Source organism: Equus quagga, chromosome 22 (assembly GCF_021613505.1).
Source record: "Equus quagga isolate Etosha38 chromosome 22, UCLA_HA_Equagga_1.0, whole genome shotgun sequence".
Lineage (NCBI taxonomy): Eukaryota > Metazoa > Chordata > Mammalia > Perissodactyla > Equidae > Equus > Equus quagga.
This window is the reverse complement of record NC_060288.1, coordinates 16285480-16298961: the sequence shown is the minus strand read 5'-3', so window position 1 is coordinate 16298961 and position 13482 is coordinate 16285480. Positions and strand designations below refer to the sequence as shown.

Here is a 13482-nt window from a genome sequence, read left to right as displayed (position 1 = left end):
ACTTTTGAAAGTGAAAGAGGATATTATAAAACTAGTATAAGCCAGCTGTCTCAGAGAAACTGAGATGTACTGTCATCCTAACAAAAGTAAGCTTATTTTCTCATCAGAATAAGTCTTCAGTGACGCTTGAAGTTCTCATATTTATTTTTTTATTTTTAATTGATTCCCTGTTAGGCACTTTCGATGTCAGCTTTAAATTTGAGCCTCAACAAACGAATTCCTTGGGGCCAGCCCGGTGGCGCAGCGGTTAAGTGCGCACGTTTCACTTCGGTGGCCTGGGGTTCGTCAGTTTGGATCCCGGGTGCAGACATGGCACTGCTTGGCACACCATGCTGTGGTAGGCGTCCCACATATAAAGTAGAGGAAGATGGGCACGGATGTTAGCTCAGGGCCAGACATCCTCAGCAAAAAGAGGAGGACTGGCAGCAGTTAGCTCAGGGCTAATCTTTCTCAAAAAAAAAAAAAAAAAAAAATGAATTCCTTCATCCTATCCCAAGTTTAGTTCAACCAGAACCCATAACTTTCTCCTTCCCTGAGAAGATTGAGACTTCACCACCTCAAAATGTCTTAGTAGTCATTTTCCTTGTCTGACTTAAAAAAAAAATGTCCTTCAATTCTTACTCAAAATTCTACTTCATTGACTTTCTTTTTTTCAGAGGGAGAGGGGGTATAGGATGGGGCCATCATAATCTCTTGGTTGGGTGGGAAGTGGGTAGAGGCTGGGGCCATCATGATCTCCTGGTTGTCCTCTTATACTCATCATAGCCTCCTGGAATGTATAAAATACTTCTTTCCAACCCACAGACCTAGTCATTATCTAAGACTTGGTTCTATATATATCTTTCCACGTGGGACTTGCTCATCCGCCATGATAGATTCAAGCATACCTTAAGTACTCATCACTCCCCAACCCACTTTCTACAGATGGATAAATATAAGAATTTTTCAATGATATCTCAAAGTTAGAAAGTCCAAAGCTGAACTTATTTTTGCTATTGAACCTACAAATTTCACTATTCCAGTTTTAAAATGTCACTGCATTTCCTCATTTACTCATAGTTGTGAAACCTTGGATTAATAGTAAATGCTTCTCTTTTTAGTATCTCCAGATAAAATTAGTCATCAGGTCTTCTAAGTTGTTCTCCCATCATACTCTTCACACTTTTTACAAAGTTGTGCGTAATTACTGATACTCTGTCAGTTAGCCCCACATGGTACTTCTACCTGATTGATCTTAAAGCTTACCTCTGATCATTTCAAGCCTTTGAGCTATTCAAGAAACTTGCTATGTTTCTTTCTTGGAGGCTGACATGAGTACAGATGCCTTAACTTTGCATTTGTGGCTTTCCTTTCTCTGGCTTAAAACATACTTCCAGTTGTTTTCTCTCACAGTATTCCATATATTAGCTAGACTGGATGACATACTGTTTCTGAAATGCTACCAGAATGTTCATGTTGTTCCTCCCTCTACGGACACGTCATGTTGAAACTCCATATTCTTAAGGCCTTTATCACAGTGAGTCTCTGACTCTGAAGTGGTTTACTCTCTTACCAGATTTGAAATCTTCTTTAATTCCCATTAGCACTTTGCTCTTATGTTTTTTTATTGATTTTACTCTGTTTCATAAACGTTATTTGTGTACTTACTTTAGCCTCCTCATCAAATGTTGTTTTCTAAAGGAGAGGACACATGTTTTACTCACGATTTCAATACTGGAACACTGTGCTTACTTATACTAGAAAATCATTAATTAATTACTTATTGAAATTATTATACAAATATGACTATTGGAATATTGTAGAAATATGTGTATAACTGTAATGTAAAAACATCATAAGATCTCTCTGCAAAGTTGTTTCCAGTAGTCAGGTGGCAAGTATCATTATACTTAATAAACAGTTGCACTGGCTGATGCATGAAGAAAGTACAGGATTTACTCATAGATAGATCCTAGTCTCTGACAGAGCTGGGAGAAGATACAAAATCCTTTATACTCTCTTTTCTTGTTCATTTTAAACAGAGCCCTCTATATGCATGCAAACTGCTGCAATCATTCATTAAGTAGATTCAATCTCTCATTTTCCTTAAATCATCACTGATTTGAGCTTACTGTTTTCTCAACTTAGGCCTAAGAAAATTATGGCCAGTTATTCATTCTCTAATTAACCTAAAAGTGAACTATATTTCATTGCTTGTAGGATGGTATGGGAAATCTGAGAGTCACCAAGAAGGGAATCCGACTTGAAGGTATATCTGAGTTTCTACTTCCATTGTATGTGAAAGAAATTCATTCCAGAAAGGTATGTGATACTGGCTTTGGCTTACTGTAAAAGATAATTTAGAGGTTATGTTTAAGCTTGAAATAGGAGGACAGAATCCCCTTTTCTCTTTAGTATCTATTTAGTTTCCTTAAGCTAAAGACTTATTTAAAGAGATCAAAACAGTGAAACAATTGAAAACTCAGTGGAGAAGTTTAGTTTCAAACTGACAAATTAGAGAACCATTTTGAATGAAACTGCCGTGTCGCTTTTGTTAGTTTATAAAATTTGCCCCTTTAGTTTCAATGGGCAACAGTTTAAATATCCACAGTTACAGTAATTCCAAAAGGGGCATTTCATACATCTTGAGTAATTTTTGCAAGAAGCATTGACTTGAATAAATTATTTTAATTCAATATATTATAAATCTTTTCAGCTTTAATGGACATGCATTTTCTAAAAGGTATGACAAAAAGTTTTAGTATAGAAATTAAATTTATTTCTGGGTGTACATTATTTAAAACAAGTGAGAATATTTATCTTTTCAAATGTGTGTGTGTGTGTGTGTGTGTGTGTGTGGTATGTGTGTCTTATCAATTAGCAGCATGCTAAAAATCCAAAGATTGTAGCTTAGGCGTTGCTCATTTTGACTTAGGTGTGTTACTTTTCAGAAAGTAGTATTCTTGGGTACACCAAAATCTGACTAGAAGCTTTCGATTCCATTAGGAATTCCCCTGGGATATGTGTGTATGTGTGGAAATAAATTTATTAAGACAGAAAAAAATAGAAAGCATATTATATAAAATGTGGAAAGATTCTTAACCTTAATTTGTAAATATGAAAGTCTATTTTAGGCTAGAATAATGTTTTAATATTACCAATATATTAGCAAATGAGTTGTGTACTAAGATATAATTTGATAATTTGCTTCAAAGTTATATTTTCCCTTATATATCAAAGTGAAAACAGAAGATTCTTTTTCATAAAACTTCTAATTAAGAAAAGCATAGTAACTTTAAATTTTATTTTTCTCTGTGTGAACCTGCAAAGCTTCGCTAATATATTATATTGACTTCTACCATGGGTACTCGAAATTTTATATTGAGATTAATTTACTTTCTGGATTTTGGTCAGATGAATAACACAATAGACGTATGTATGAATACCGGACCTTACACGATTAAATTATAAAAGGTGATGAAATTTAAAATATAAAATTTGTTTGGTTTCTGTTTTATTTCACTTCTATGAAAACTACTAGTTAGCATCTTCCCTCCGATTGGAAGTCGCCACCACTGTTTTCTTCTTGTGTTTGGCACTACTAAACAGTTTAATATTTGAAGAAAGGAAAAGTTATATATGAAAATCAAGAAATTACTTAACATAGGAAGAAGATGGGAGTAATCATAGGCAGAAACTTCTTTGAAAATGCATCCTATTGATAAGTCCAGGGACACCAAATAAAGATTTATCTTCAAAGCCACTTTAGAAGAATTTAGAGTGGCTGCCAGGGAATACAATTTAGAGAAGGATTACGAAGCTCTCTGCCAGCAGGTGGGTCATAGAATTTATATATAAAGTATTGTGTTCATTATTTTATTTATTTTTTATTTTTTGGTGAGGATGATTTGCCCTGTGCTAAAAACCATTGCTGATCTTCCTCTTTTTTAAATTTTTTTGGCTTGAGGAAAATTAGCCCTGAGCTAACATCTGTGCCAGACTTCCTCTATGTTGTGTGTGGGATGCCTCCACAGAAGGCTGATGAGTAGAGTAGATCCATGCCCAGGATCCAAACCCGAGAACCCAGGCCGCCCAAGTGAGCATGGAGCTCCAACCACTCAGCCCTAGGGCTGGCCCCTTTACCTTCGTTTTTAAGAGTATAACAACAGGTGTAAACTAGGATCCTCCTGGGAAACTATGTATGTTCCCTCCATCTATGGACCAAAAAAGAAAGAGTCCACTGATATTGCAGCATTGAAGTGTGAGGTGGTGGTAGTTGTGCTCCCTAACCTTTATCCCTGGGAAATTTCACAACGTCAAGTTTGAAAGCATTTTGAAAACCCACTATATTGATTGAAATCCATATGCTCCTTTTCACATCTCAGACCTGTTGTTTGTCCTTCGCACATTTCCTCTCATTATCCTTTGCCACTCCATAACTAGAGAGCATGGCACCGTGCAGGCAGATGGGAGCAAGTTCCATCAGCAGTGAGACAGAAAGTCTGGTTTGAGAACAGAAAAAGAAGGAGACTTATTTACTCTTTGAAAATTTCTCTACATATACACTACAAAAATAAATATTTAAAGTAAAGAGAAAAATATATCTTTTATAAGCAGTTCCCCCATTAGGATTCTCTTGTCCATGAATGCATGCAGCTCTTCATTGTCTGCCATAAAGCCTATTCATGGTTTTAAAAAGCCAGCCACAGTTTCCCTGAGACTTAGTTTGCTCATTAATAAAGTGAGTTTGGTAGAAACTTATCAAAATTCTTAATTCTTCTGTTAAGAAAGAATACGAAAATTTAAGTAATACTAGTAGAAATGAGATTTTAAATTAAAAAATCTGTTAGCCATTTCAATCTTTCCATACATTGTCATGTATTCAAATAATTTTTAAGTTAAAATGTCAAAATTCCTATAGGTCTAAGATAAGGAAATCTATTAAATTTAAAAGGTACTTACAAAGATTCAATTAAACTGAGAAAAATACTGCTGTGTACAATTCTGATTTGTGCAGATTTATTCTGATATTTTGATTTGTGTGTGTGTGTGTGTGTGTTTTCCTGCGTTAATGCCAATGAGTTACCTTCTCTATATTTAGCAGCATCTGCTCTGAAATAAAGAATTTTCTTACTTAAAGTTACTTTCGGGTTAGGTAGGTATTAATCCTACCCATGGAACAGTAATAGAGAAATTTCTGTTGATCAGAAAATAAGTTCCCCACAGACATACACATCTTCTCTCCTAACCTAATAAACCATGGGCTGTTTCTATTCTACGAGTTAACTGACGCCTTGCCCCACCATCAAATTTCTATAGATATTTGAAGTTCTATTGTTATTCATTGCATGCTTTTAAAGAAACCAACTTTTTCTAAGTGAGCCATCATATCAGTGCTGTACAGAAAAAAATACTATATTCTATATTTTAAACGTCTTAGAATTCAATGCATCTTTCAAAATTAACAATATTATTTTCAGGGAGTAAGTACTCACTTAACATTTTTGAAGTTAAATATATAATTTTCTTCAGATAGGAAAAATACGAAGGATATGGAATTTGGGTCTACCTTACATGGATGATAACCATGATGTTCTGAATCAATTTTCAATGCTCGTGGTCTAACATTAGGTCAACATCTTTGAAATGTCAGGAAATTAGGACATGTAATCACAAGGCTTTTTTAAAGAAATGTAGTTAGAATATTTTTTACCAAAGTTTCATGAGTCCAGAGTACTAAGATGGTTAAATTACCTACATTTCACTGATTCTTTCAAGAAAAATTTGCATGATGCAGTTTTCTAGAACTTCAAGTATTACTCAACTTCATCTACTATTAGCTCAACAAGCTGTCTTATTTTTTCCTGTTCAAGGATGCTTAGTTAAGGTGGTACCTCACCACTGACCCCGATCCTGGCATCCTCCATGGCAGATAGTTGAGCCAGGGGAACTGCTACCAGATAATTCTAATTCCAATAACTCCACAGCAAAGCAAAGAAGTTCGTTTTCTTTAAGATTCCTGTGTTAGCAGAGCTGTGAGTAAGGCTCTGCTTTCTTCTTCATGCCAAGACATTTCACTTGGCTTCCGAGCTCTGATGCTGACTCAGTTCTTAGTTATAATGAGTTTTTAACCTTGTGTGTTCAATTCTTCATTATAGAGCTCAGACACAAAGTCATGGGGCCAGGCAAGCTCAGCAACCTCTTTCCTGGTTACACAACATGCTAATCTCTTGACCCTGTCTCTTTTGGGTACCTTGGCAAATCTCTATGCAGATTTCTTTCTCCCATACAAGCCCACTCATACCAATAGATATCTAGGGTTTCTATAATCATCTTATTATTATCATTATCATATTACATTTAGATGTTTAACAGGTGAAATTTATTATTTTGCTCCAATGTCTTTATTCAAGTTAAGAAAAACCACACAAATCATCCTAAAATCTTGACACTCAGAAAAAAAACTGTTGACATATGATGAACATCATCCTGGTTACATAATTATATGTCTGCACAAATAAAAAGATAAGTATGTAGAAAGACATATGTGCTATTTATAATTAGTATGTTATATATAATTTTCTTGAAGAAAATAATCTGAAAAAAATTGGAAAGAATTGCTTAACATAAATATTTCTTCACCACAGGAATTTTTTTTTTTAAAAAAAGCTTATCTTTCGTGGTTAAGAATAAAAGATTATGAATACCATTAAGAAGCTGAATGCATTAGCTCTATGTTTTAATTTCAGATAGTGTTCATTAACTCCCTGTGGTGCAATTTGAGATGATTAGCTCCTCTCCAATTTGTCCTCACCCTTCTTCAGTTTCAGGGTTTGGTTATTTTTGATAATTATAATATTTTAAGTTTGTCAGAGTTCATAATATTTACATTCTCTTCTGCAGCTTTAATTGCCTTGGCACTTCCCTCTTCATTCCACCTATAGATGGCTACAGGACTCACCACCAGTCTTCCTTGCATTATGGGTTCTCCATGACTAGATTCATTATTCAAATTCCTCCTTTACTGGTATTTCATTGTTAATTACTTTTGTTTGTTTGTTAATCTTGAAATATTTCATGCTAAAGGTTTCTGACAGTTGCCTTTATTCTTTTCTGGGAATATAATTAGTGGTTCATCCCTCCTTCTTTTCCCTTTGCTCCATTAAATTCTAGCACTGAATATTGCCAGGAAAAGTCTGACAGAAGCCTGGTATTTTTCTCATGTTGATGACATGAATGTTCTGCCTAGACACCTGATGTACTTTTGCCATCTACCTTCTTTAACTTGAGGGAACTTTTCTCTATTATATCACTCATTATCTTTCAGTTTTGTTTGTTGAGGTCTTTACTTCAGAGAAAGCAATAATTCGTATGTTGGATCATCTTTATCCTTCACAGCTGTCATAATTTCTCAAATTATTTTAACTCTATATTTTTCCTCTGAATAGAAGTAAGTGTCATTATCTGGAGTCTTTCTTCTATGCTATTAGTTTATTTTTCTCCATATGAATTTTCCTTAGCTCTCTCTAATTCGTGTATTTTACGTATAAGGGTGTTGTTTTGGTTCTCTGCATTTTCCTTAGGTCCACAGTCTCCTTTTCAATCTTACTAGGTTATTTTACTGTCTTTTAGCTATGGTTTTATTAAAACTAACTTTTTAAACTTCTAAAATTTAAAGCATTGCTTTACCTAGTTTAAATTATCACTGATGAGTCACAATTTGGGGTAGGGAAATTACTGTCTAACAGTTCTGTTTCATTAGAGAGATTGTTAATGGGAAGGGGAAGATAGACTGTGACCATTGTCTCTCATCTGAAGTGTAACTAAAAAGAATTGTGCCAACCAGATATGGATTATTTTAATTCCATGGGTCTTAGTGGCCCTTGCTGGCTCTGTAGAATTCTTCCAGTGGTACACCTAGTCCCCAGTTCTTGGTAGATTTTTCCAGGACCATCTACTTTACCATCCTCTTTTCCTCTATCCAGATTAGTTTGTTTAGGTTATTGCTCTGAAATACAGAAACACTCCTTTTTTTCTCCTGGGGATATGGGTGAAAGCAGTGTAGGAATGCAGACTATCTGTTGCTATGAAGTAATCTCTTTCTTTTCCTTGCTTCTACTTTTTCAAGCTGATAGCATAAGCTTGTATCAAGAAATTGTTGGCTGTTCCAAGAAGAACTTAATTTTTAAAAGAAATAATTGTAGTTTAATTCATTAAGTAGTGAGGCAGAGAAGTTTTTGAAAACTTTTCTATTTTGACGTATAGTATTAAGTAGGATCCTTTTCTCCTTCCTTTTTTTTCCCTCTTTCCCTTCTTCCTTCCCTCCCTCCTTCCTTTCTTTCATGGCCAAAAGTCCCCAATGCCGTAATTTGAATAGTCCATTTTTCCCATCACTGATCTGAAATATGACTTTTTTCATACACTGCATTTTTAAATGTACGTAGATTTATTTCTGGTCTCTCTTTTCTGTTCTATTGATATACTTGGACTAAAACCAAAGTTTAACTTTAAGGAATATATTGTATAACTGATAGAGCAAGTTCTTTTTTATTGCTCTTTTCAAAAGCTTTTGCCTATTGTGCATGTTCTCTTCCAAATGAACTTAATAATCAGCTGTCAAGTTTCATAAAAATTCCTGTTGGGTACTTAATTATGGTTACATTTAATTTGTGGAGAATTGACATCTTTATAGTTTTGGGTTTTCCTGTCTAGGAACATGACTTCTCACTTTATTTATTTGTCATTTTTTTTTTTTTTTGAGAACTTACTTTGTATTGCTCAGCAACATTTCTTAACATTCTTCTTCACGTCAGCATTACAAATTTCTTGTCAACCATTTTACAGTTCTACTGCATATGGGAATGGCTTTTCCATTCATTTTTCTCATTGGTCTTTGAACTTGTGTAGAAAAGCTATTCTTTTTGTTGTTGTGAATATAATCTGGCCATTTTCTTGAAATTTCATTATTTCTATTGTATTTTACTTCATTTTTGTGGCTGTTCAGATCGTGATTTTTAATTACAATAGCTAACATTCAGCCTACAGTAAAGCTCTGGAGTCTGATTCCTGGTTTCAAATCCTAGCTCTGTCAATCAGTATTTTTGACTGATTACCTTATTTAACCTCTCTGTGCCTTACATTTATCATCTAAAAAATGAAGTTCATAGTAGCCCTTAATGTTTTTAAGGACTATGGTTTTATGGTTATTATTAGATGACATAAAAGAAGTAAAACCTGTACTATGGTGTTCAACCCAAGAAACAAATTGATTATTATTTTTAATGAATCCCAACATTATACTAAATGCTTTGCATATCTTAGCTCTTTTAATCTTCACTATTTGATAGGTATGATTATCAAAGAGTATGTTTTGAAAGGAGAGTTTAAGGATTTGCTGACACATTGTAAATGGGATGTGAGAATAAGTGAGAATCTAACATGATATCAAGGATTTTGGGTCCGAGTAGTTGCTATTAACCAAAGTAGGGGAAAGTGGAGAGTGGGAGAAGATTATGAGCACATTTTTAGAGCTGTGAATTTTGTCTATTAGACGAGGAGGAATTTCAAGTTAGGCAGGTGGATGGGTCTGAATTTTAATGTTGGAGTTACAAGCTAAACATGTATATGAGAGACCTTATCTATAATATCTATCTATGAATTTAAATATATGAGATTAGGCAAGGATATCAAGTAAGTGAGTGTAGATAGAAAAGATAAGGAAATCTACTGAATGAATCCTTGGGCACTCCAATATTGAAGATTTTGGAAAGAAGTGTAGGAACTCACGACAGGCTAAGAGGAAAGGTGAGTGATGCAGCAGGAAAGCCAAAAGAATATCTTATCCTAGAAGCAGAGAAAATAAAATATTTCCAGTTTGAGAGCGTGAAGAACTGTTTCTGATAAGCCAAGTAACATGAAGCCTGAAAATTCATCCTTCTATTATTAGCTTGATTATAATTTAGTCAGAAATAAATACTGGTTTTTTTCACATTTTTAGATATCTATCAAGATGATTTTTATCACTTTTCTTATTTAATATATTGAGTGAATTCTGTCAAAAGATATAGAAATGTCAAAGCTTACTTTTATTACTAGGACAAACTTTCCTTGTTCGTGTTGTAGCAATCTTTTAATAAACTGGTGAATGAAGCTTATTATTTTATTTTTTGTATTTGCATATGTGCAATTTTACTGTTTTTTCCTGCATATATTGTATTTTGTTTACTTTGGTCAGTTTTGCTTTAATATTTTACCAGCCACACAGAATTCATTGATAAGCTCTAATTTTTTTCTATGCGAGATATCAGTTTTAATAATATAGGATCGCTTGTTCTTGAATGTACAGTTCAATTCCACCATGAAATTGCATAATTATCATGACTTTTCTGATGCAAAATCTTTGACTAATTTTCTAATTTTTTTAATAAAAGTTGGTCTCTATCATTCTACCTCAACCTCACTCACATTAATTTTTATTTTTTCCTATAGAACTATTCATTTTATGCAGACATATCTTTTAATCCTTAATGTTGTTTCTCTGTGTTTTTCCTTCTTTTTATTTAGATATTCTGAATAGTGACTTGTCTTCTTACTGTTTCTTGCTTAGAACAAGTTTTGGTTTTAACCAATTAAATCTTTTATTAATTTTTATTTTATCCTTAAATTTCCTTTCTCTACTTTTTCAAAACATAGTTAATCATTATTATGTTCCTGGTTGATTTAATTGAACATTTGATTAATTTCTTTTCAATATTTTTTGTTTTTAATAAATTCATTTAAAGCAGTAAAATTTGTATCAACTGTTTGGGCCATACTTCACGTGTCTGATAACATAGTCTGGAAGTTTTTAGGTTATAACTAGTTTCAAAGTTTTATTTTGATTTTTTTCTTATGCAAAATTTTCCCCAAAAAAGAGTTTAATATTTAAATTTTGTATAGATTAATTTGTCTTTGACTTCTTTTGATCCTTCTTACCTTGTATCGATACATATGCTCTTCATTAACTTCATGACACCCTCCATAGTTTTTAACAATATTATTTTGTCATTTGGCCACAGTAGCTGAACTACAGAAATGACCGTAAGTTCCATGAGTCCAGGGGCCATGCCTATTTTGGTCACTAAAATATTACCCAGCAGATAACCCCTAACAGGCAATCAAAAACTGCTATTTGTTGTTTTTAATCATTTCTACATAATGTAATTGATTAGGCTTTAATCTGAAAGGACTTAATTTGACTTTTATAAGAACCCTGTGAGGTGAGCAGTATAGATAACTGTATTCCCATTTGGCAGAGGAGTTACCTCAAGACTTAGGAAATTTAAGTGTTGTGTCCAAAGGTTTAGGACTGGAAGGTGAGCCGGAATTCACAGCTCATGCCACTGCTTCTTCCTCCATCCCTCTTGTCTTTGTGAAAGTGTCTTCTGCAATTGTCTCTCTATACATTGTAGACCTGCGGGTCTAATTCATTCACAGTAAATATTTACATTCTTTCTGACAGCATCATAAATAAGAGGACTTTAAGTTTTGCAGGGTTTTTTTTAAAGATTGCCACGTGAGCTAACAACTGTTGCCAATCTTTTTTTTTTTTCTGCTTTTTCTCCCCAAATCCCCCCAGCACATAGTTGCATATGTTAGTTGTGGGTCCTTCTAGTTTAAGTTTTGGCGAACTTAGGCCTCCTCTGTTGTATTCACCAAACATCTACAAATACTTCACCTAGGCTTCTTTACAGAGGCTACATGGACATGCTGGTTAAGGGCTATTAGCAGCAAACACAGAAAAGATAGCACTCATCTGTACAACAAAGTGCTTTTTAATATTTGTAAACTCAGACATCTTTGGTAGGATCCACTAAAAGCTGAGGAAAATATTTAAATACAAACATAAGTAAATATTTATATACGATTTTTAGGTAATTCACAGATGCCCACGAACCAATCCATGTGTCCACTGATGAAAACACTGAACCCCCCCATGTAACTACTCATTATAATTTAACAGTCCTGAACATTAAACTGTGCACTTTACAAAGCATTTTTGTACGTACTACCTTACTTAATCCAAACTGCTATAGGCGAGGAGATATTGTTTTCCTTTACATATGACAATTCAGCTGTTTGAAATCATGCAAGCGAGTCTTAGTACAATGACTCCAACCTAGATTTCCTCTGCCAATTCACTGCTTTTTAACAATTCATAAAGTAATTATTATTCTGGGTATAAAGGAAGAATGTTTTTCAGATAATTCTATAGATACTAGGTCTGACTTGACCACTGAAAAATTTCATTTAAAAAGAAAATGAAAATTTTGAACTATTAGAATATACATTAATGACCAACTAAAATGTGTCCTATTACTTTTCCAAACTAAATAAAAATTTATCTTTCATTACCAAATTAAAAAACAAAACAAGTCACCTCACTCTCCAGACTAATTTGACCTATTCTCCAGAAAATCCTTATTTCTATTTATGTGTATGGAGCGTTGGACTGGACCCATGGGAGAACATATGGGGCCAGTTTGAGCACAGTGGACCTTGTTTAGGAATGAGAGAAAAAAATGCCATGGCAGGAAATCCTCTTTCAACTAGGAGAGAGTTTGAAGTTACTAAATATATAAACCCAGGTGAACTTGGTTGTGGAGGTGCAATAATCCATGGACTTATTTAAAAAAATGTAGAGGGGCTGGCCCCGTGGCAGAGTGGTTAAGTATGCGCGCTCCGCTGCAGGCGGCCCAGGGTTTCCTGGGTTCGAATCCTGGGTGCGGACATGGCACTGCTCATCAAACCACGCTGAGGCAGCGTCCCACATGCCACAACTAGAAGGACCCACAAAGAAGAAGATACAACTGTGTACTGGGAGGCTTTCGGGAGAAAAAGGAAAAAATAAAATCTTAAAAAAAAAGTGTAGAGAGATTCTAAAAGGAGTCCTACTTACTGTATATTTTTTCCTGAGATTATGTTATTGTCCTCTCACTGGTGGTGTCTCTCAGACACCACTGAACCCTTAAAAGACAGGAAGATTCCCTCATTACCTCAAATTCAGTTGCTCTTACAAACAAACACATAAAAAAATTACGTGTAATGTACTTTCTCTAAGCACACATGCACACACATACACACACAAACACACACAAAGCCCTACACTTAGTTCTTTCCACAGAAAAGATGTGGGATAATAAGACAGCAAATTTAGAATAAAAGGGAAGGCACACATCAGCTCAGATTGCTGTTCCGTACACTATCAGACTTTTGCGTTTTTACAATCTATTGCAGATAACCTGGAACAGGGATACGTTAAACATAGATGAAATTGAGATGCTAGTAAATATTATGCATCTTTTAATGCCTTACAATAATCTGATATAATAATATAATTCAGTGTTAGAATTATCTGCCCTCAGGAGCACAAATAATTAAGTTTCAAATACCTGTTACTTCATCTTGAATAGCTCCGGCTACCAATTATTAAGTACTTTCCATACATTTACTGCTATGTGAAGG

At 34.2% G+C, this 13482-nt stretch overlaps 1 protein-coding gene across 1 annotated transcript in view; it reads left to right on the top strand.

The window, feature by feature from the left end:
• SGCZ (sarcoglycan zeta) overlaps positions 1 to 13482 on the top strand; it is a 430925-nt gene that overhangs the window by 233200 nt on the left and 184243 nt on the right. The window contains exon 2 of the mRNA XM_046648788.1: positions 2200 to 2301. Coding sequence (XP_046504744.1) covers positions 2200 to 2301 — 102 coding nt within the window. The remainder of the gene's footprint in view (positions 1 to 2199; positions 2302 to 13482) is intronic.